The sequence below is a fragment of the Balaenoptera ricei genome, chromosome 16, assembly GCF_028023285.1.
Source record: "Balaenoptera ricei isolate mBalRic1 chromosome 16, mBalRic1.hap2, whole genome shotgun sequence".
Lineage (NCBI taxonomy): Eukaryota > Metazoa > Chordata > Mammalia > Artiodactyla > Balaenopteridae > Balaenoptera > Balaenoptera ricei.
Window position 1 is genome coordinate 27,459,328 of NC_082654.1, and position 24,267 is coordinate 27,483,594.

Sequence of the window (24,267 nt, forward strand, 5' to 3'; positions counted from 1 at the left end):
AATTTATATACAATGAAATGGTCAAATTTTAAGTTTATCATTTGATACATTTTTGACAAATGCATACACACTTGCATGACCCAAATTCCTTCGAGATTTAGATATAAAGTGTTACCCCAGAAAGCTTCTACATATTCTTTCCCAGTCAATTCCCATCTCCACCCTGGTGGTCAACACTGTTCTGATTTTTTCACCATTCATTAGTTATTCTTCTAATCAAACTTCACATAAATGGAATCATACAATATGAACTGTTTTGTGTAAGGTTTCTTTCATTCAGAATGTTTTTGAGATTCACCCACATCATTGTGTGTATCAATAATTCTTTCCTTTTTATTGCTGAATAGTATTCCATTGTATGAATATGCACCGAAGTGTGTTTATCCATTCTCCTCTTGATGGATGCCTGGGCTGTTTACAACTTTTGGCTATTATGACTAAAGTTCCTATGAATAGTCTTCAGTAAGCCTTTTGTGGACATATGCTTTCATTTCTCTTGGGTAATTGCTAGGTCATAGAATAGGTATATGTTTGGATTTATAATAAACTGCCAGACCTTTTCCCAAAATGGCTGTACCATTTTCATCTCTCACAAGAATGTAGGAGAGTTCCTTATTCAAACACACACACACACACACACACACACACATACAGGGAGGATTTCTTCATATTTTTGGGCTTGTATATTCATTTTGATGAGCAGAAAATTTTAATTTTGATAAAATCGAATTTATTGGATTTTTCTTTTATGTTATTGCTTTCTATGTCTTAAGAAACTGTTGTCTACTTCCTGAGCCACAGAGATATTTTTATATTTTTTCTTCTAACAGCTTTATAGTTTTAGATTTTATGTTTAAATCTGTGATCTATTTTGAATTAATTTTTCTGTATGGTGTGAGGTAGGGATTTTTTTCCACATGGCTAACCAGTGGTCCCAGTACTCTTTGTCATCCCTTCTCTGTTAGATAGCTTTGGCATCACTATGGACACTCTAAAGGACAGGCTGTTCTCCTTGGCTTTCTTGATTATCCTAGTGTGGAGGGAGAAGAGTTATTTCTTACTTGTCTCCTAACCTGTTCACTTATATTCAGATATTTTCTGGATGTTCTGAGTCCTGACTTGTAAAAAAGCCCAGGGAATTTTCTCTGGTTGGCAGTGAGTTGTAGTGATTGGATTATCTGCTCTGTCTGGACACAGGATGGCCAGTGTACCAGTGAAAGAACGGGTGAAGGTATCTCAGAACTGGAGGTTGGGGCGCTGCCGACAGGGGATTCTGCTGAAGTGGAAATGCAGGTAAGTAGCCTCTTGACTCTTTCAAAGCTACCTGGGACATTAAAGAATGCTGGGAAATGAAAAATCTAGTCCTAGCTGGAGTATAAATGTGCCTGTCTTGGGTGATGGGGCACTGGTGATCCTTTAAATACCACAAAAGGGGCATCAGAGGGACAACTTTTTTTCACATTTAAAAAAAGATTATAAAAAATGTAATTTATTTTAACAGATCCCATATTTTTATGATTAAAAAAATAATAAATGTTTATTGTAGAAATTTGAAAAAATAGAAGAGCTTAAAGAAGAAAATAAAACTTACCTATAATCCTACCACTCAGAGGTAACTTCTGTTAATGCACCTCATCAAAAGAAATAAATGAAGCCAATATTTCAACTCATCTTATTTTACAATTTTTTTTTTTTTTTAATTTTCTACTCTAGAGAGTTACACCTTCACTCTTGGCTTCCTGTAGCCCTCTCCCCTACTTTTATTAAAAAGCAAAATAGGATCTGAAGGTTTGGATATGTATGTTACAGGAGGTAGAGCTTAGAAAAAAATGGCAGGAAATTTAGATAATGGCTTTGGCACTGCTAATGCCACAAATTTTATACTTCATTGATTCTGAATTATTTCATAGTTATTATTTGACTCCCTACCAAAAAAGTGCTCTTTGTTGATTGGTTGGAATGGATAGGGAACATCATGATTCCACATTCCAGCGGACCTGGACCTGTGCTGATAGGTTCAGGCAGGCTTCTTCATCTGATGACCTTTTCTCTTGCTTGTGTACAATTTCTGCTTTCACTGACACGGGTTACTGCAAATTATGTGGTGGTGATGATGGTAAAGCAACTACAGGGGAGAAAGATGGATTTGTATGACAAGGGGCTTTACCCTCTGCTTCCCACTTTTGCCTTTTCTTACCAGAAAGAAGAGTTTATTTCTCTAACAAGGTTTTGTTCCTGACATCTATTTGGGCTGGTTTCAAGCAATTTGGCAAATAAATACACAAAATGGTTACCAGGCTGCCCTGCGATTCTCCACTGTTCACCTGGCATGAACCTGGTTTCTTGTCCTGGGCAAATGGCTGTTTACCAGATGGCTCTAAACACATGAATTCCAAACCCCTCTGTTTGCTGCCCACTTGAGTGTGCCACAAACTCATGCAAGGGGATGTTGAAGAGGAATGTGCATAATGAATGAGAGTGCAGGCATCTGTACACACTCTACACATGTTCCATATAATATTTGCACACACTTGTAAAAACCTCATGTGCAGAAACTAGTTACTACAAAGTCCAAGCTGCATTTAATGGTCCATCTTTGCAGAACTTTTCCACATTCCCATGACGCTTGTATTAAGGAGTCTGGGGAAGAAACACAGCCCAGTTTGCTCAGACAGGCTTGGCAGTGGGAGATGGTGTCTCTATAAATGGGGATGAATCATCTGTCCCTATGCTTTGCTTGGGACCTGGTAGCTCTAGGACCCCTATGTGGTGTAGGACAGGCTGCTGGGATGTACCTTGTGCAAGGGGCTTAGTCCCCACCAGAGAGCATGGTGTCTGGCAGAGTCTTCTTTCTTCTTAAGGCTCACTCTGTGCCATGGGACTGGCCTGTGGTTTCTAACCTTTCTTCCTCCTGCCAGTTTGTAGAGGGAATCTTTAACTATTTGTGGATTTCTCTTATCAGCTGCCTGTGAGAGCCAACTATTTCTCTGTAGTCTCTGAACTGTAGTAGACTGCTCTGGAGCTATGTTTTTCCATTGCCACACTTACCCTCTAATACAGAAATGTAGGTATCCTCTGTGAGGATCTAGGAATCTAATCAGTACATTAGCATCCTTTCCTAAATGGCTTTATTCCTTTTACTTAAAAATGGCCCTTTTGGGCTTCCCTGGTGGCGCAGTGGTTAGGAATCTGCCTGCCAATGCAGGGGACACGGGTTTGAGCCCTGGCCCAGGAAGATCCCACATGCTGCGCCACAACTACTGAGCCTGAGCTCTAGAGCCCGCAAGCCACAACTACTGAGCCCACGTGCCACAACTACTGAAGCCTGCGCGCCTAGAGCCCGTGCTCTGCAACAAGAGAAGCCACGGCAATGAGAAGCCTGTGCACTGCAACAAGGAGTAGCCCCCGCTCACCGCAACTGGAGAAAGCCCACACACAGCAACGAAGACCCAACACAGCCAAAAAAAAAAAAAGGCCCTTTTGCTCTAGTAGGACAAGGGAATGGGGCTTCCCTGGGCTCACTCTTTTCTTTTCTCTATCACACCCTAACTGATCTATTGGGAAAGAGGTGTGTACGGAGGTCCTGGAACCTTGAAACTTATCACTTAAACTTCAGATCAGTGAGGACACAGAATGAAAAAATTACTTCATCTGGATGGAAGGTTTCTTTTTGCCCTTCCCCACCCCTCAATCATTGCATTTTCGTTGCTCTGCCTACCCACAAGAAGTATAGGTAGCCAGTAATTCAAGTCTTAAGCATTCTCTGTTTATTTATTTATTTATTTAGGCCGCACCACGGGCAGCTTGCAGGATAGTTCCCTGGCCAGGGATTGAACCCAGGGCCATGGCAGTGAAAGTGCTGAGTCCTAACCACTGGACCGCCAGGAAACTCCCAAGCATTCTCCATTTAAAAGTGATATTTAATTGGTCTTTTATTCTGACTTTCTTTTAGAAAGTCCAAAGAAGATTAGATCACCACAAAGCTCAATCACTCTAGTTTTCTAAAGGTAGCCTAAGGGTAGGTAGTTTTGAAGGAAGGGGGTGAGGTATAGACTTAACCTTGCAGGTTATTGCTAAGTTGGGAATTGGTCAGCCTCTCCAAAGATTGAAGTTGAATTTTCATGCTATATCTTTTTTTTTTTTTGAGGAGGTTTCTTCTTTTTTTTAAAATTAATTCATTAATTTATTTTTGGCTGTGTTGGGTCTTCGTTGCTGCACGCGGGCTTTCTCTAGTTGCGGTGAGCGGGGGCTACTCTTCGTTGTGGTGTGTAGGCTTCTCATTGCAGTGGCCTCTCTTGTTGCAGAGCACGGGCTCTAGGTGCGTGGGCTTCAGTAGTAGTGGCACGCGAGCTCAGTAGTTGTAGCTTGTGGGCTCTAGGGTGCAGGCTCAGTAGTTGTGGCACACGGGCTTAGCTGCTCCGCGGCATGTGGGATCTTCCCAGACCAGGGCTCAAACCCGTGTCCCCTGCACTGGCAGGCGGATTCTTAACCACTGCGCCACCAAGGAAGTCCCTTCATGCTATATCTTGATGGTCCTTAAATTTTGTTTTCCATCTCTGCAGTCAGATGCCCTGGATGCAGCTAGAGGGTGATTCTCTGTACATATCCCAGGCTAATTTCATCCTGGCCTATCAGTTCCGCCCAGATGGTGCCAGCTTGAACCGGAGGCCCCTGGGAGTCTTTGCTGGGCATGATGAGGACGTTTGCCACTTTGTGCTGGCCAACTCGCATATTATCAGTGCAGGAGGGTAAGTGCTGCAGGCTTCTCCTTCCTTCCTCCTCCTCAGTATTCTTCAGAGACCTTCTGCCTGCCTCTGACTTTTCTGTTTCAACTCCAAAGGGATGAGTAGGGAGACTAGTAGAAGGGGTAGTGTTTTTTTCCATTTAAAGCAGGTACTTCATAGGGTTAGCTGGAGAAGGAAAACAGGAAGAACCATTAATGAAAAGTGAAACTGGTTTTGATACTCTCAAGTGGGAAATTTGTTTTGTCTCTCAGCTCTGTTCAGCCCCAAGTATACTGAAGAAGTAAAGGTATCTAGAAACTCAGCACCTTATTGGGCTGAATTGCCTAAAGCTTAGCAAATTTGGAAGTCATTGGAGACTCCGGCTGTTCCTGTAGACTTGTTCTTTTCCTACAGAGAGAATAACTGTCTCTTGGGGGTTGGCTTCTTATTTCTCTTGTAGAGATGGGAAGATTGGCGTTCATAAGATTCATAGCACCTTCACTGTCAAGTACTCAGCCCATGAACAGGAGGTGAACTGTGTGGATTGCAAAGGGGGCATCATTGTGAGTGGCTCCAGAGACAGGACGGCCAAGGTGAGGTGGTCTCCCCCTTATATACTGTTATTTCCTACTGTCTATAGGGAGTGGGGTGGGAGAGGGTGGATAGGACCTTGAGTCTCAGGATTGGCTGAGGGCACTGAGTTGGGGCAGGGGGGGAAGGACACAATAAAGAACTCACTTATGTGCCTCTGGCATGCAGCTTGCCATGCCAGGCTATGTCCCTGCCAGCTGGCCTGGGAAAGGAGTGGACAGTGGCTGGGAAGCTTGCCACTCACTTGAAATGTGGTGTGAACTCAAAAACAGAGGGCCTGGCCAGCTTTTCCTCCCTGAGCTGAGTTTCCTCAAGTTTGTGGGTTGAGTTCTAACCCCAATATTTTATTTTAAAATCTCCCTCCTTTTGCTCGCTCTCTGTTTGAGAAAGTTAATTTTTTACCACCTTGTTTATAAGCAATCGGGCTGATAATTAAAATGTGTTTTTACTGCTTCTCTGGAGAGTGATGTGGTCAGTAAGCAGTGGAAAGACGACTAGAGGAGGGCATTGTTCGTTGTGTCATTGCCAAGTTGCCTGGTCTAAAGTCAGACATCTGCCAAGGCCCAACAGAATGAGACTGATAAAGTAGTGTAACCCCTGCTTTATGGACTCAGCTCCTCCACGTCTGGGTCAAATAGGCTTTCACCCATGAGGCAGAGAAGAACTTTCTCCATCCCTGTGTCCAGTAGCCCTTGCTAGGGCCCACACATGCCTGATCCTTTGGGACTGCTGTGGGAACTTTGCTGATAATTCAGTTAATGGTGCAGGAAGCTCGATAGGTTCTTGCTTGTGTGTTTCCCAGCATCTGGAGACTCCACAGTGCTAATAGGAGCAAAGTGCTTGACCATGTCAGCAAATGGGACTCTAAGACACATAGGGAGGGGACTCAGGAGAGAGAAGTTGCAATCTTTACTAACTTTTCTGGCTCCATGTTCCCTCTAGTGATTACACCTTCATGTGAAAATGTTGCTAATTTATGTAAAAAGAAGGACTAAATATGTTCCTTTTTATTTATGGAAGTTTCTCCTCCCTTTGCTAATTTTTTCCTTACACTTTGTATTTTGTCAGAGAGATGTGTGCATCAGCACAGGGAGCCTGAGAAAAATTCAGAAAACCTTCTTCTTCTTTTTGTTTTTTAATTTAGAACAACAGAAATTTATTACCTCACAGTTCTAGAGGCCAGAAGTCTAAAATCAAGGTTTCTTCTTTTTAATTAATTTTTATTGGAGTATAGTTGCTTTACAATATTGCATTAAGCTGCTGCTCTACAGCAAAGTGAATCAGCTCTACGTATACACATATCCCCTCTTTTTTGGATTTCCTTCCCACTTAGGTCACCACAGAGCACTGAGTAGAGTTCCCTGTGCTGTACAGCAGGTTCTCATTAGTTATCTATTTTATACATAGTAGTGTATATATGTCAATCCCAATCTCCCAATTCATCTCACCCCAGAAAATCTTTTGAACCAACATGGAAACTGAATTTCCTATCTCTTGCTTCCAAATCCCCCACCCCATACTTACTTCAGGTTTCTGATTGGTCACTGTCTTTGTACCATTCCTTGTAAAGAGACCAACCTTAACTTGCTATACTGCTCAGAAGTCAATTTGCGCAGAAACCTTTTGTGCATGTGGGACCTAGATATTCTCATCTCGTTCTAGCATTTTCTTGTCACGGCTTCAAGCTTCCCCGTGAAGCCTTCAGTGACATCTCTTTCTTCTATCCATTTCTCTGTGGTCTGACACCCAGAGCAGTGTACAGCTAAGCTTTATGACCACAGGTAGCAATTCAGGGCTATAGACTGCTTACAGTTGAAGATTGACAGCAATTTTATTTAGGATATTGGGTTAGTTTCATGTTTTAAGTACAATTATTTAGTGGTTTAGTATTTTTAAGCATTAAGATTGGTACTTTCTAATTCTAAAATTGTCACTGCAGTAGATCCTATTCCTTTTGAGGATTTCTTTTTAGTCAGTGACAGAATTCTCCCCCCTGGTTCTTCAACTCCAGGAAGCTAGTCAGCTGTTTTGCGGTTTCCCAGTGACCTCCAGGCCAGCTCATCTTTTCTGGCTTTCTGGATGCTGCTTCTGTTCTCTCCTTCTATTGTTGTCTTTGCATTTAGCCGTCTTCATCTTCCTGGACCATTTTCACATTACCCACATTTAGTCTTTTATAACTGACTTTCCATTTCTTTTTGGTGGCATCTGTAATTCTCCAGCTGCTTCTGCAGGTTTCTAATACCTGAACCTACATAAGAACTTAGTCATGTTTGTCTGTAAACATCTATAGCCTGTTTTTTGGGAGTTCCCCAAAATGGACTATGTTTTAGGAAAGAGATTTATTGAGGTGAAGGGAAACAAAACATTTTCTTTGCAAAACTTCTGAGCTAGGGACTGCCCAGAGAGCTTCCTTCCTCTGCCCCCAATCCTAGTTTCAGATTTACTGTGACTTAGCTTGGATTGCCTCTCTCGGCTTTGGTGAGGCTGGCCCCATCCTGAGATGTGATAGGATGGTAGCTTACATTCTTGCTGGGCCTGGGCCAGGTCTGATCATTCCTTCATTTTTTTCCGTTTTCTTTATTCTTTCTTTCATTCTGATAAGTGCTTACTGTATGCCCGTCTTCAAAGGGGAGGAAGATACAGCCTTTCCTTAAGGGGAGTTGAGACTGCATGCACTAGCTATGAAGCTATGAAGCTGGTTGGAAGTGGCCAGGACTATGAAGTTGTAAGGCTCTAGGGAAAGGGCCAGAAAGTTTGGAGGGTGGAGAGATCACATTTGACTTGGAAGGGGAGATTTTATGAAGGAGGGAACATTTGAACTGTTTTTTTTTTTCTTTTAGGTGTTTTTCAGTGCATAGGTTTGCTTTTTTTGTTTTATAATAACATAGAATGTAACCAGGCACTGTGCTAATAAGCACTTTACATTTATTCATTTCCTCATTTTATCCTTTAGGGTAATTTTTCCCCAGATAGTTATGGTCATAATATATCTAGTTTTAAATGAATTTTTATTGGAGTATAGTTGATTTACAATGTTGTGTTAGTTTCTGCTCTACGGCAAAGTGAATCAGTTATACATATACATATATCCACTCTTTTTTAGATTCTGTTCCCATATAGGTCATTACAGAGTATTGAGTAGAGTTCCCTGTGCTATACAATAGGTTCTTATTAGTTATTTATTTTATATATAGTAGTGTGTATATGTCAATCTTAATCTCTTAATTTATCCCTCTCCCGCCTTCCCCCTTGGTAACCATAAGTTTTTTTCTATATCTGTGACTCTATTTCTGTTTTGTAAAGAGGTTCATTTGTACCATTTTTTTAGATTCCACATACAAGCAATATCATATGATATTTGTCTTTCTCTGTCTGACTTACTTCACTCAGTATGACAATCTCTGGGTCCATCCATGTTGCTGCAAATGGCATTATTTTGTTCTTTTTTATGGCTGAGTAGTATTCCATTGTATATATGTACCACATCTTTATCAATTCCTCCATGAATGGATATTTAGGTTGCTTCCATATCCTGGCTATTGTAAATAGTGCCACAGTGAACATTGGGGTACATGTATCTTTTAGAATTATGGTTTTCTCTGGATATATGCCCCAGGAGTGGGATTGCTGGATCATATGGTAGTTCCATTTTTAGTTTTCTAAGGAACCTCCATACTGTTCTGCATTGTGGCTGTACCAATTTACATTCCCACCAACAGTGCAGGAGGGTTCCCTTTTCTCCACACCCTTTCCAGCATTTATTGTTTGTAGATTTTTTTGATGATGGTCATTCTGACCTGTGTGAGGTGATATCTCATTGTAGTTTTGATTCGCTTTCATAATATATCTTATATACCCAATATACCCTGCTGTGTCTACTTTATTTTATAAGGTTTTCCATTATTATTGCAAATTACTTGTGTCATCTTTAATGGCTTCACAATGGACTTACCATAATTTAGTTACTATTTTTCCTATTGGTGGATGTTTGTATCTATTTTTTTCCTATAGTAATAAGGACCACCATTATTGATGCCTAATGTCTGCCAAATACTGTGCTTCTGTGCCGGGTGCTTTACACTTATCTTCATTTTTCCACACTGCAACCCTAAAAGATAGGCATTATTTCCCATTTTATACATGAGGAAACTGAGGCTAAGAAGTTATAAAATATCCCTAACATCAGAGATAAATAAGTAGCGACTAGGGTTCAAACCCAGATTTGTCTAATTCTAAAGCCCATGTATGCTCTTTCTGCTATTGCGGGCTGCAGGGAATATTTTTATCATTTAGGTTTTTCTTCGTTTTAGGATTATTTTCTTAGGATAGAGTCTCAGCAATAGAATTACTGAGTCGAAGGCTTTGATTATTTTAAGGATCTTGATACACATTGCCAACTGCTTTTTAAAAGGACTGTATAAATGTCCACTCCCACTGAGTTATATCTGCTCCAGGGTTGGGTCTGTTTTGAATTTGATCACTGAGGGTTAAGATGTGATCAGCATACTCATGTTTTGGTGGATGGTGTGCTACTGGTGCAGGTCAGGAGGGCCGCTTTCCCCAGATCGTGCTTGGGAAATTGGCAGCATGCTTCCAGAGCCACCCCTGGAGACCAGGAACCTTGTTCTGTGGTTTTCACAGTCTGGGGATCCACCAGCCCATTCAGTGGAGGACACTAGTGAATTCAGGCCTAGGGCTGTCCCCAGAGATTTTGTAATCAGAGTCTCTAGTCACCCACACCAAACAAGAACCTGCCTCCTAGGTAGTTTGCATCAGGGAAAAGGCAAACTTCTCTTCCAAGCCAAGGCTGTCTGAAAGAGGACATTAGATGCATCTAGTTACTACCAAAGTGACCTAATCCAGAAGAATGAGCCAGAATCCTGGCATTCCAGGAAAGTTGTGGTGTTTACCTTTGTTTTCTGCCCTTCCTTATTCAGGATCTTCTTGTTAAATTTATTTTCTTTTCCCTGTGTTGGGAAAAGTAACTCACACCCTTCTCCCCCTATCACAGACACACAAAATCTAAGAAACACTTTCTCCTTTTATAGAGAAGAGATATCATGTGATCCTAAGAAGTCAGGACCACCCCCACTCCATCACCTACTCCTTAAACTCAAGGAATGTTTCCTGAAAGTTCTTCCATCTAAGGTCCTGTCTGACTTTTTTGTGTTCCCCTTATAGCACTGCAGGGACCTTGAGAGGTCACTGATCATCTGGCCTCCTCAGGATCCCTCCTTGGCTGCTGTCTGGGGACAGCCCTGTACATTTGAGGTTTCCTCTCTGTTTGGTTAGAGGCTTAGTCCCCTGTGTGTGTCATCTGGGGTAGGATGAGGTGAAGGGGCCTTGTGCTTAATGGGAGATTTCTAAATGCACTGACCGCTGAGAGGGCTCTGTGAGTGTTGATTAGAGTTAAGCCCAGAGTGGCTGCTAATGTACATTCCTGACTGATAGGGACCAGATAATGTGCTCCAAGCAATATTTTTAACCAGTAGGAGATATGGAAGCTTAAACGAGTTAAGCTTTTCTGCTACTTTTGGTGACACTAGGTGCTAAATTCCCTGCTGACATGAATAGCATTGGATTCTGGGCATTATCAACAAACAAACAACAACACACCACCTTCCCACTTTGAAGTCCTCTTCTTCCATTTTTCCTTCCCTTGGATCTTTCTTTTTACTCCTCTCTCCCTAATTCTAATCTAATTCTATCTCTGTCCTCTCATACTGGGCCTTGATCTTCCTCCCTCTCCCTACCTCCCCAAAGTAAAATCTTGGTGAGAGATAGGAAAAGGAAAATCCACAAACACGGGGAGGTTACTGAGAGAGGCAAGCCTCACCTGCTCACGCTTCTCAGTCAGGTCTCAGCTGAGGAACATGGAGCTTCTGATTCCCTGGTATAAAATTGGCTGCTGCGTAAGGGCTCTCAGGTGGACGTGAAAGGGTGGTTAGGACTGGGAGCCAGCGTCTATTTGGGCGGTAGGCAAGGCAGAAGCTGGAGAGGCCCCTCTGCTGCTACCCAGAGCTCTGTGTGTACAGGATAGAAAGGATTCTCCATTTCCCCACCCACCCTAGGAACAGTGACTCCACCTGGTGCATTTTCCAACCCTCATCCCGATCCCAGGCAACGCCAACGAGAGCATCTCCTCTCCTGTTTCCAGGTATGGCCTTTGGCCTCAGGCCGGCTGGGGCAGTGCTTACACACCATCCAGACTGAAGACCGAGTCTGGTCCATTGCTATCAGCCCATTGCACAGGTAAGGGAGATGTTTTGGGGTATGGTTTTATCCCATGTAATAATGCTTTTATTTTATGAGGTCAGGTGGGCGTCATCAGGAGAGACTTGGGGCCCACGTCCAGTTGGGCCCTCATGCAAAGTCATGTATGTGGAGTAGATTCATTGACAATTATAGCAGAGGTGCCAATTTTGATGACGGCTTTACCCTACCCTTTGGTCTGACTGGTGTTTCTCTAGTTTTGCCTGTGACTGAATGAGCTTTGCATCCTGAATTCTGCTTTCTAGGCTCTCTTGAACCGAGGCAGGGCCTCTCTCCCCACCAGCAGGGTACATAGACACCCTCTCTGCACCTGCTCTGTCAGGGTGTTTATCTAGTGTCTTCTCCCACTTCCTTCACCCCTCACTCCCCACCAAATGATCAATGGGAAAGCTGTAGGGCTGCTACCCTCCAACATCGGGTTTGAGTCAGTCACTTGTTTTATGAGAGAGTTGATCCCCCCTCTTGGCTCAGCCCCCTTCAGCCTTTTTCTCCTCACCCCAAGGAGCCTGCAGCCCTCCTCCTGCCCCTTCCACAATTCTCTTTCAAATTTTTTTCTTCCTAAAGAATTAGAGCCGATTAGCCACGTCATTAATTCTTCAATTTGACGGCTGATATAGCAGGACCTGAAACACATTGCTGACCTCAGAGAATGGAGACCCCATTCCTTAGCATATTGACGATGGGAGAAGTTAATTAAAATTCCACAGAGCGGAGGTGTCGGCTAACCTATAAACCTGTCGCTGTTCAGAACAAATCATTCTAGCAATCCTAGGAAAAAGGGAAGGAAAGACCAGCAGGGAGTAGAGAGGCCTAAGTGTGTGGGAGCAGAGGGTGGAAAATGGAGCCATTGCGCTCTGGCCCCTCCTCAGTTTCTTCCTAATGCTGCCCCCTTTAAAGCCAGTTAGCCAGGCTTGGGTGTCTGTGGGCTGGATATATGTAAGGGTGGGAGGTGACAGGTAGGCTGGTGACTTCATCTTGGTGGTTACCTGAGACTCCTGCTGGCTTCAGGAGACTGGGGTGGCCTGGGGTGAGGTCAGTGGTGGAGGGATGCTGTTAAGGCTGGAGATGGTCCATGTGCTTCCTGCACATGGAATTAGGCTAAAGACACATACAGGCTCTCCCAGCATCCCCATCTTCATATTCCTCTACTCCAGCCACCTCCTCTGGAATACGTTAGGCTACCTGTTAACAGAATAGAGCGTGGCAGCTGTTGAAGATGATGTCAATAAAAGGTTGAGGACAGTGTCTGCCTTCATCACTGAGAAGCAGTTTAGATCACAATAAACTGACTTTGGGGCTTTTTTGGCCACAACTTGGAAGCTGGCTTTGAGGAAGGACCTAGCTTCCTAATATTACTAGCACTGCTCTGTAACTACTACTGCTACCAGCAGCTAACATTTATTAGTCATATGTTCTATGCCAGACCCTCTGCTAAGTCCTTGATATGCCCCATCTTTGGTGAAAACCTAGGTCTCATGTTTTCTTAACATTATCCTTAAATGTCTTCTTGGTGTACTTTCTTGCCCCTGGGATGATTCTTTCACTCCCTGTTGGCTGGCTGTTTAGCTCCATGACCCAGTTATTTGAGGTGACCTTTTCCCCAAGTCCACAAATGATGTCTTGGACTGTTTTAAAAAAGTAGTTTGTATTTGGGATTCTGTCATTACACTAAATGACCAGAGTATATATGTTGGTGTTCTCTCTGCTTCTTTTCCTCTTACCCCCAAAATATATTGGGATAGGAATCTTGTCATCTTATCATTAGATCCATTTCTTCTCACTGTGTCAATGAATTTGAACCTTTCAGTAAACTGAACCATTTTCCCAATCTTGGAAGACACTGCCTCCTAGCTGTAGGGTCTGTTCTGGGAAACTGGAGTTCTGCTTTGCCACCAACCAGCAGAGTGGCCTCCGGTAAGTCCTTGGAGCCATGGTTTCCTCATCTGTTAAATTTGAATACTCTTTCTTTCATAGTCCTTACTAGGTTATTGTGAAGATGATCTGAAACAATGAATATGAAAATACTCTACAAAGCTAAAAGGGCTAGAATCTTGTGTCAGCCAGAATCTCTCCCAGCTGGTAAAGCATTTGTTTAGCTGCTTTAGCTGCTCTCACGTCTCCACCCTTCCCTGGGGCTTCTCCTGTCCCTCATGCAGTTACACTGCTCTTTTGCAGTCTTCTTGAGGTGGGGACTCAGCAGGAATCTCTTTCCTCTCCTTTTCCCCTGTGGTTTTCCTGCCCTCCATGGCTGCCTCTGTTCCCTTCCCTGCCACCTTTCTTGTTGAGTGTGGTCGTCAGTGTCACTAATGTGATGTGGCCGTGAACCCCTTGTGAAAAACACGAGAGTGGGTGGGCAGCAGCTGTCCTCCAGGGAACCTGGACAGTTGGGAGACCCAGCACATCTCAGTCTCTTTCTTCTATTTAAAATAATTTGTCAGAGCTATTCATCGTATTTATCTTTGATGCTGGGACTTATCTGCCTTCTTTTCATATGTGTGTACTTAGAAACTTGTAGTATGAAGCATGAAACCTCAAGCCCTAGGCTTAATCTGAGGTGTTCATGACTGGGAGAAAGCAGGTATTCTGTCCTGTGTCCAAATGTCACCTCTTCTTCCTTTCTTGACCTTGAGTTCTTGGTTTGTAAACACTCTTGGAGGATAATATTTAATACCAGTCATGTGCTCAGAGCCATGTTTAGGTACTCAAAAAACAGAAGGAAAACCAGTAGACTCCATGGGAAGGTGGCAGGCAAGGACCTTTCCCTCTACCTCCTATGTGCCCTCCAACCCATCTTCTTGTCCCAACACTAATAACTCTGCTTTTAGGATTTATGACTTATAGATGCAGCCTTCCTTCTGTAGAGGAGGCCCAACCTGGAGCTTTTTGATGAGTGAAAGGACTGGGTGAGATGGAACTGAGTTGAGATGCTGGAGGTGGAAGGGCACACGTCTGGGTGTAATTGTGGGTCCTAACTGGTCTCAGGATACGATCTCCTGAGGTCACATAGAGTTCTGAGCACTTTTCCGTAAGTATCACAGAAAAGCAGAATTTTTAAAACATGCAGTACATTGTATTTCCATTAAAAGATTATTTCTAGCTGAATAAAGTTAGTAAATACTCAGAGTAAGGAAATGAAGAACTGTTAAAGACTCGATTTCATCCCTTCTATTTTCCATCTCTTTTTTTCTCACTCCCTTTCCTCTGTGCTCCCTGTGTATTGACTGAACACTTGCTGTCGGGTAGCTCTCCTGAGGATCTTATTCAGTGGTGGGGGAAAGATGGGGGCACAACTGTAGTGGTTGCCAGATGATACTAAGTGCCTGAAACTAGTCTGTCTCTGGCTGAGGAAGGGAGAGGGTCATTTCCCTCCTGGCAGATGGAGAAATTGAGGCTCAGAGAAGGGCACATGTGGGATGGGGCAGAAGAGGCTCAGGTCTCCAGCTTATTGCCACATGCTGTGGTACTGAGGGAGGGCCACGAGGCAGGCCTCTATGTCACTGCAATGCCTTCATCCACCAGAATCTTGGATAGTAGCTGTGGCCCTTGAAAGCCTCTGTGGGGATCTGGGAACATTCTCTTTCTGGAGGCCAGAGTTGAGATAGCGAGGGGGAGGAGAGGAAGGCGGTATGTAATCAAGGCCTGGGCTCACTCGTGTAGCTGTGAAGGCTTACACCATCCCAGGAGTGCTAGTGCACATAGATCTTCGGTTTGCAGGGCCCTTCCAAGCTGGCTGGGGGGTGCCTTGATGGTGAAATGAGTCTGGAGCCCCATTGCCCTGTTTGCCTTGGAGGGGAAGAGAGAGGAGCCCACAGTGCCTCCTTCCTCTGCAGACACCATATTTATTGCCCTCCAAGAAAAAGGGGGTGCTCAGAAGAATCCTTTCCCCATCTCCGAACAACACTTGCTATGATGTGAGTGAGTGTGGTCAGGAAGGCTTCCCAGGACCCTTGGGTTTTAATCCCTTCTCTCGTTTCTGTCGTTAAGGAAACATATGAGTGGTATAGGTGTAGAAACTTGACTTAGCTGTGTTATTAAATATACAATACAATTTAGTGTAATTTTGCTCACTGTGGTGGCCTGTTTGTTTTGGGGGGGATTAGTCCAAGTCTGCCTGAAATGTACCGATTCAAATTTGTAAAGTGAGTTGTGGCCTCTGGGGGGTTTTGATGGAGGAGCTGCCCCTTCTTGCCTCATTTCTCCCAGAGGTGAGGGAGAGTCTGGAAGGAAAGCCATCACTGTGTACTGTTTGGTAAGGGGGTGGATTTCTGGGGAGAGTGGGTGTTTGTTCCCAGTGGCTACAGGGTTTACTGTGTGTTTTGTGTGTGGCAGACACATTCACCAGCCTTTTGAAATACGCCCTTCTTTAGTGAAAGGTAATTGCATCTGGAGTTTTCTCTGACAGAGGTTTGAAAGATTGGAAAAAAGGAGGCAGCCAACTTTTAGTTTAGATTCTTTTGGTTCCCAGTGGTTCAGCAACTCTTTGGCCCTGGGCTTCCTAACTCACTCAGTGCTTTTAGGGGAAGACAAATCAAAAGTAAATGTTGTGCCTCTGAGTTTTGCTTTTTCTAGTTGGTGATAAAGAGCTGGTTCCTGAAGGGGATCCCTAACCTTGATAACCTGAAGAAAGACTCTGATGGATGACTTTGTCGTGCTTCACATTGTAGCTGCTCATCCTGATGGTTTGGCCCACAGCTATCAAGCTCTGTCTCTTCTCCCTTCCCAGGATCAGGGGCTTGTCTAGGGAAAGGACACCTTCTCTAGGCAAGGAGTGGCTCAGTGTCCCCTGTTGCCAGGCTGAAGACCACACTAGAGGGAGTCGCCTGCATGTGGTGGCCCTAGATGAGAGAGTCTGAGGCACAAAGACAGCATGGAAGGACCAGAGGCTGGCATGGCTGGAAGGGGCTGCATGATGCCTGGAGAGAGAAGGAAGCTCTGCATGATGCTAGGTGGGCCCACTGGTCCAGCCTAAAATGACCTAAGATTGGAAAGAGATCAGTGTAGAGATACAACTGAATCAGAGTCTGGTTCTGTTGAATCTCAGGGCAGCGCCCGCCACCCTAGAGTTCATTGCTGGTGCTAAGTCAAGCCTCTCCGGCCAACACATCCATCAGTAGCAAGGACGAAATGCCACAGGGGTGGGTTTCACTTCCTCAAGACCCTGGATTTCTGCCACTACCCAGGGCATGTTGGGCACAGGGAATCTCATGTACTGGGCTGCTGGCCTGAGACCAGCAACCCAGCCAGCTCTGGCTGGCCCAGACCCCATCTGTGGGAGTGACTCCTTCCCTGGCCAGGAAGGTTGGCTAGTTGGGAAGAACTGACTTAAATAAAGCACTACAACTAGAAGCAGAGAGTGCTGCTGCGGAAGGCGGGATGCTGTGGATATAGAGTCCGTGCCTCAAGACCGTGCCCCTGCTACAGGGATACATTTCCATCCCTCAGTCTCTGTTTAAATTCTTTCTTTCTCCGCTCTGTCTCTGTTTCTGTATCTCTCCTCCCATCCCTATCTCTCTTTCTCTCTCCAGATACTTCTTAAGCATTACAGTGTGCTAGACCTTGGGGAAACAACAGTGAACTAGACAGCATAGTCTGATGGAGAGACAGACCAAACTTAGCAAATATGGTATGCTAAGTTCTCAGATGGGGAGCAGACACGTGGGAGGGATCAGGGTCTTCGTCCTCTTCCTGCTGTCTGCACCTCCCAGCTCCAGTCCCTACCTGCACCGCTATTTCTTCTACCCATCCCACATCAGGAAGAGAGAAGGTAATTTTCCTGCCTTAGCTGCAGCTGACTTTTCTGGGTTGTGTGTGCAATGTGCCTGTGTTTTTCCACCTTTGATCAGTGTTCTGCCAACAGATAATTTAGCAATCACATCCCAAGGTGGAAGCATGGAGTTAATGTTAAAATTAGTTGTGTTTTTTTTTTTTTTTTTTTTTACACTCTTTAAACTTCAGTGGGTGATGAGGCAGAGAGGGAGGCAGGAGGGTGAAGGGGAGCCATAAATTCTGTGGCTGGTGTAGCTATTCTCTGAGCAGCCGGGAAGCCTCTGATGTCTCCACAGCACTTTCATTAACATTTAAATTAAGGGTTTGTTTTCCAGTCTGTTTTATAGGCAGGGACCTTTCATGGCCTGTCACATACAGCATCCCCCCACCCCTCCACAAGCAAGTGTGTAATTGTAGCCACTGCTCTATCCTAACTCTGGGTTGCAGCCGGGAGTTCAAAGGGAATTCCTGGCGATGGAGCTCTGGAGGTACAAGGTGTAACAGTCAGGATGTGGGTGTTCCTCCTCAAATGAAGGCGCTGGGTAGGAGCTCTTTCTCCTCTTATCTGACCTGTGCTTTTCTCTGCTCTTTCAAGGGACACACACTTCAATCTGACTCGGACCCCTCCCACCCTTCCTTCCCTGGGGCATGAGGCAGGTGGAAAAGGGTGCATCCATCCGAGTGGTTTCTCCTTATATCACAAGTTAGTGCCTGGGACAGAGCGTTCTAAGATACAGATCTTCATGCTTATCTTCCTCCTTTTGATTTTTTTTTTTTTTGTCTCAAGAATACTTTCTCCTACTCTAGTAGACTTAGAGAAGCAACAATATAAAAGAAATTGCCATCTGAGAAGAATTTATAATAGGGTCCATTGGTCCTAAAGAGTGCATTCTAGCATGGAAAGACATGTGTACATGCACCATACATAGTCACTAGCTCTATGTGTACAGGTGTTTGAAATAGCTTACTGATGTAGATCATTTGAGGAAACTGTTCTCCAAGGTCCTGGCATTCAGAGGAAGCTCTTCTGCACCTTCACAGAGTGAATTTATGTCTAAGTTTCCTTCACACAGGCGTATTGGCAGCATTTGGGGGTGTTTTGAAAAGAAATCCCTGCTCTGGTCTCCCTCCTTCCTGTCAGCATCCAGTGGATCTGAAGCTGACGAGAATGTGTCCCAAACACTCACGGAGCATCTCATTAGTTCATAACCTCTGAGGGCTTAGTTCACTCACTGCTGGTCTTGAGCTAGATTTTCTCTCTAGACAGTGGTGACAGGGGCATTGAGGCCTTTCTCTCTTTCTTTCTGTTCAGAGGCTGAGAATTTTCCTTCTCATGGAGCCCTGGCTTCACTCCTTGAGTCACCATATCTTTCCACCTTCTGCACTAACTCAAACCTCCTGTGACTTACCTGCGGGATTGAAGATGGCTAAGCGTCTGGCCTGCCTGTTCCAAGTAGCGTAGTCAACAGGTGGACACCCTCATGCCCTGGAGTCTTGCCCGAGGGAGTGAGGGAGGTGCCGGGGTGACCCCTGTGCAGGTGCTGCTGGGCTCAGATTGCAGCCTGGTGTCCAAGCCCCTCCTGGTGGTGATTAATCTGGGACACGGGCCGGCAGAGGCCCAGCCCGGGCAGCTTTGGTCCCTCACTGTGAAGACCTTTGGCTCGGAGACTGAACTGATCTCTGTAGCCTGCTTCGGCTTGAGTTTGATCTGTCAAGGCTAAAGAGGAACCTGATGGTGGGGCGGAAACTTCTAGCCCTGTCTGACTTATGGCACCGATCCGTTCCAGTGGTCTTGTCATGATAACACTCGTATGTTTAAGATTTCCCCACCTGTTAGCTGCAACACTCAGATCAGTCAAAGAGGGATCTTCATGAAATATCTGTGCTTTTAGTTTTTTGAGCCAATGGAGCTCACTCTTGTAAGTAGACTGGGGGGTGGAGAGGGCTTTGTACTGGGCCCGAGTGAAAAAGGCAATGTGTGGCTGGATTAGTAGCATAATGTGTTTTTGTATATTGGGGGGTCATGTCAGAGGTGGAAGGATCACCCCATCCTCCTGTCATTAGGTGGCTCTCAGGCCATTTGGGGCAGATTTCAGTACATCAGTTTAGAGTCAAGACTTAAGTTCCTTGTTTTCCTTTTCATTTCAAATGAAATTTTTTGAAATGGTGTCTTCTCCTCCCCACCACCTTTCCATCCACCAGAGTCCTGGTCCCTGGGACCTCCAGGTGGCAGTCCACAGAGTCAGCTGTATTTCTTCCCCTCTCTGAGTTCAGGACAGTCACATGTGGCTCACCTTGGTCATGGCCTTAAGACCCAAGAACAGGAATTCTCCTGTCCATGACAGTTACCCTGCATCCATGAGTGTCGTGAGTTTCATCATTGTAGTAGTTCCTTTTGGGGGGTTAGCAGCCTGGGATCCAAGAACTGGAACATTTTCCTCACACCATCAGGGAAGACAATAGACATCCCTGTATACCACTAGCGGTGACAGATGTTGACACCATTGGTATGGAAAACTGCCTGTAAAGGTTCTATGAGAGACTTCCCTGGTGGCGAAATTTTTTTGAAGTTTCAGATTGTGAACTTTTGGGGGCAGGGGTTTTATTTCCTGTTTCGTATAAGTTATGAGCCTTGTACTACAGACAAACTGCTGTGCCTCTGGGGTGCTCTATTAAGCTGACTACCCCAAATCCTTCCCCTCTTTCCCAGCTGGTTCTTGCTCCTTTTTCTGTCCAGGGCATTTTCATAGGGGCTAGTTTGTGACACTGTCCGTAGTTCCCTGTCAGATAGTCTTGGCTCAGACAGAAGGTGCTGGCAAGGGAGGGAGGAGTGGGGGGAGGAGGAGGGCTGGCGGGAGGAGGGAAGGGAGTACGTGCATGCAGAATCCCTGGTAACTGCAAAAGGAGTATTAGTCCAAGAGCTGCTGGCCCAGGAAATTGCTTTCTGCGGAAGCTTTCCTTTTTCATAGTTTGCAATGCAAATTTAAAACATGAATGGGGCACAGAAAAGTATAGGAGGGGCAGGTGGGGTGCCAGTTGGGATGTGATAACATCCAAAATCTTCAGCAGGGCCTTAATTTGAAAAAGAGGATTTCAAGTATTGAGAGAGAACCTTTTAGGAGATTAAAATAACTATAACTCATATTTTTTTGCGATTCCCTCCTCCACCACACACACCTTTTCTATGTTGTCGTGTTCACACTGGTCTCTAGCCCTGCTCATCGTGCACTGCTGTCTCCTCCTCTGCACCTTCCTACAGCAAAGCCATAATCCAGCTTCTCGAACAGTGGCCATGGTGGTCATGGTGTAGTATTTTGGTTTTCTCAGCAGGCTGGAAACAGCAGCCCTATCTAAAGCTGGTGCACTTTAGACAATGTGCACACCGGTGCTGGGGGTTAAAGAGCACACCTCCCGAAGGCAGGAGCTTGCCTGCTTTGAGAAGGCATTAAGGCCAAGGCCCTTTATCTTCTGCTTTCTCTGATCCTCTTAATACCATGGGCAGGCTTGGTGAAGCAGAATGTGGGGTCACCAGGCCTTGTTCTTGATTTTCCATGCTTCGTCTGCCCCACCTAGAGAGGTGTGGCTTTTGGCTTCAGGCTGGAGACACTTATGTCTATGTTGCTTCCGGAAGCTTCGGTGGTGGTGATGAGGATAGGCAGAGGATGGGCATCACTTTCATTATGCTGGCATAGCAAGTGGTCAGGTGTGAAGCTTCATACTGGCTTCTTTCTAGGAGCTGGGCTAGACAGGAAGACACAAAGAGAGGCCAGAAGGCCGTGTGGAGGATGAGCTTTCCAAGTATAAATATTCGCCAGTCATAGAGGCCACCGTGCAATGGTGGGGGTTACTTCTTCTCCTTTGTGTGTGGCTTGTTGCACATGTGACATGTGCTGGCTGGACAGAGAGGGAGGGAAAGCTGAGATGTGCAAGGTAAAGTGAAATGGACCCCTTTCTGCTTGAGGCCACCATAAGTGTCCGTTCCTCCTTTCTTTGTTGACTGGGGAATTTTGAGAGAGATTAGCTTGAGTCTTGCCCTGGCTCAGTCCTGTGGTGCCTGATCAAAACTCTGTGGAGTCTCAGGAGCACAGTTTCCGTATAGGACGCTGTCCAGATTCACTCCGCCGTCACTTAGCACATGCTCCTCTCCCTGAACTCACTGCACCGAGGCCTTCAGGGGCTACAGAGAGGGCCTAGCTCAGAGCATGTGACCCACCGTCTCTTTCTCCTGAGGGCTCTACTCTTGCAGAATGCTTCTTTTTCTCCTGTTATTTTCTGCTTTGTTGCAGTGGTAGCATTAGTTGTCCTGGCCAAGGCTGGGCCTCTTTCCTCCTGGGCCTGAGTGAGAAAAGACCAAGTGAGTGATTGGAGTGGGTCCTATGGTAGGTGACCCAAGAGAAGGGTCAGCTGGGCATGAAGGTGAGGTTTGTAACATCTGGCAGAGAGAGAGGGACACACGGGTTAATGTGTTTGAAGCACTCTACTTTCCTGGCCAGTTTGAGTCTCACTAGCATCCACGGTAAGCTGTGGTTGAGAATAAAAACAAAAAATTAACACAAAAAATAAAGATTATTCAAAGGATTCTTCACTTGTTAGAGATTTGTGGCCAGGAAAATCCTTCTTTGCAGGCTGGTAATGGTAAGTCTAGGAATAAGGAGAGGAAAAGTTAGTTTTAAAATTACATTAGTTTGGCAGTGAGTATCAAAATAAAAATGTAAAAACCTTTCGACACATAAATTCCTCTTCTAGAAATTTATCCTAAGGCAATAATCAGACAAGTATGCAAGATGTATACATAAAGACTTATATTAAGAACACATAAATATCCATTAGTAGGAGTCTGGTTAAATATTTTACATTCACCCAATAGAATACTATGTAGCCATTAAAAGGATGCTATAGATGTACATATTTATTTACCCCCAAAGATGTCATAACATAGTGTTGAATAAAAAAAGGTCACAAAGCAGTATGATAGTTATTTGACTATCTTTTCAGTTATTTCTTATGTGGTAGATTTCTGCTGACATTTACTTTCTTTTTACTTTTTTGTATTTAAGTTTTTTTTTATAATGAGCCTATTTTTATTAATAGAAAAAACATAAATTACATTTAAATGTCTATTTCAATATCAGGTAACTGTAGTGAGAACCCTTCCTTTTTCCCTTACAGTTATTTAAATTAAGGATACATGGACCTACATTTATTTATTATTTTATTTATTATTTTAAACAGTTTCATTGAAGTATAATTTACATACTGTAAAGTTCACCCACTTTAAGTGTACAATTCCATGAGTTTTAGCAAATTTACAGTGTTGTGCAACCATCACCACGATTCAGTTTAGAATATTTCCATCACCCTGAAAAGGTCCTTCCTTACATTTGCTTTTGCAGCATTAAACATGGTTTCATACTTGGGACCTTTTGTGGGAAAAGAAATAAGTTAAAATACTGAAATTTTTTTAAAAAGGCAAGGCAAACTCAGAACTATTTTTCTATGTAATGCATATCTCTGAGTGCCAGCCTTATAGATGTATCAAGAATACTGCTGTGTGCAAGGATACATGGGGAATATGAAGCACAAGAGACAGTTTTTACCATCCAGGGACTTATATTCCAGTTGGGAAAATAATGCATGTACTCAGACAACACTGTATATACACAGTGTGAGTGCCATCAACTGTCAAGGTTATCGATAGGAAATCAGAGGAAAGCAGTAGCCTTTTTGTTAAATAAGGAGAGCTTCCTGGATGGCATGGAATTTGAAGTGGGACTTAAAAGATGGTTCTAGTTAAATTGCAGACAGGAACTTGAGGCCAGAGGAGTGGTATGAGCAAAGACATACTAAGGGATAGGGAAGCTCAATGTAAGTTTGGAAGTTCAGAGCAGGTAAGTTTGGGAGTTCAGAGTAGACAAGTTTGTGTAAAGGAGTGGTGGGCAATGTGGCTGGAGGGGAGCTTCAGGGCCTGGTTTTGGAGGGCTTTGAAGAGCAGAGTTTGACTTTAATCTGAGAATAATAGGGAACCATGGAAGATTTTTGGCCAGATTGAAGCAGTTAAATGATTAATGTGGTGGCACAGTGTGTAGGATACTTTGGAGGGGGGGAGACTGAAGCTGTTTGGATGCCTTTCCGGAGTACACTTTGTTAGCAGTTACGGACTGGATTCCTGAGGACAGCAGGAGAAACAGGAAAAAGTCTGTAGGTGGTCATGACTGCTTGTGGGGGAGAGAGGGGAGAGACCTGCATGAGTTCCTCTATGGGCCTGATGGCAGAAGGGGGCCCTAGCTTTGAGAAGACTGAGTTCTGTTTGAGGCAGTGAAGGGACAATGAGGTAGCCATGGCCAGAGACAGCCCAGAGTGGTGGCCTGGAGCTCAGACACAGGGTTGAGATGTGGAAGGCTTCGGCATGGAGACGACAGTTGAAATACCATGAGGGATTAGCACCAAAAGGAAGCTCAGAGAGAAGTAAAGACAGCTGGGCAGGGAGAAACCAAGAAGCAAAAGGTACCATCACAGAGGCAGGAGGAAAAGTAGGAGCAGAGAGAGAAGGAGAGAGAGAGAAAGAAGGAGAGAGACAGGTAAAGGGAGAGAGAGGCATCCCCAAGAGTAGACAGTAGACAAATGAGGATTTGGGGGCAACTTACATAAATTATCACTACCTTGCTTGTTATGCCTTCTCCCTATTCTAAGTGACAGATAAGAGATAAGAGAAAAATGCGTAGCTTGGTATTGATTGATGGAGATTGGCAAGCATTTTATTCTCCTTGCTTGATTTAAGCATTTTGTAGTTTTCAAACCACAAAAAATCCTAAGTTTTGCTTTCTCTCAAGTTCTTTCCTCTGGCTCCTATTCTGTTCTTTGTTGTTCTACCTTATGGTTATTTTCTTTTTTTCTTGAGGGTTGCCTACTTTGG

The 24,267-nt window shown here is 44.4% G+C and overlaps 1 protein-coding gene across 2 annotated transcripts in view; it reads left to right on the top strand.

Moving 5' to 3' along the window:
• Positions 1–24,267, top strand: part of FBXW4 (F-box and WD repeat domain containing 4) — an 80,299-nt gene that overhangs the window by 15,217 nt on the left and 40,815 nt on the right. For both annotated transcript variants that reach the window (XM_059900670.1, XM_059900671.1), the window contains exons 2-5: positions 1,198–1,293; positions 4,563–4,748; positions 5,185–5,317; positions 11,473–11,567. In XM_059900670.1, coding sequence (XP_059756653.1) covers positions 1,198–1,293; positions 4,563–4,748; positions 5,185–5,317; positions 11,473–11,567 — 510 coding nt within the window. The remainder of the gene's footprint in view (positions 1–1,197; positions 1,294–4,562; positions 4,749–5,184; positions 5,318–11,472; positions 11,568–24,267) is intronic.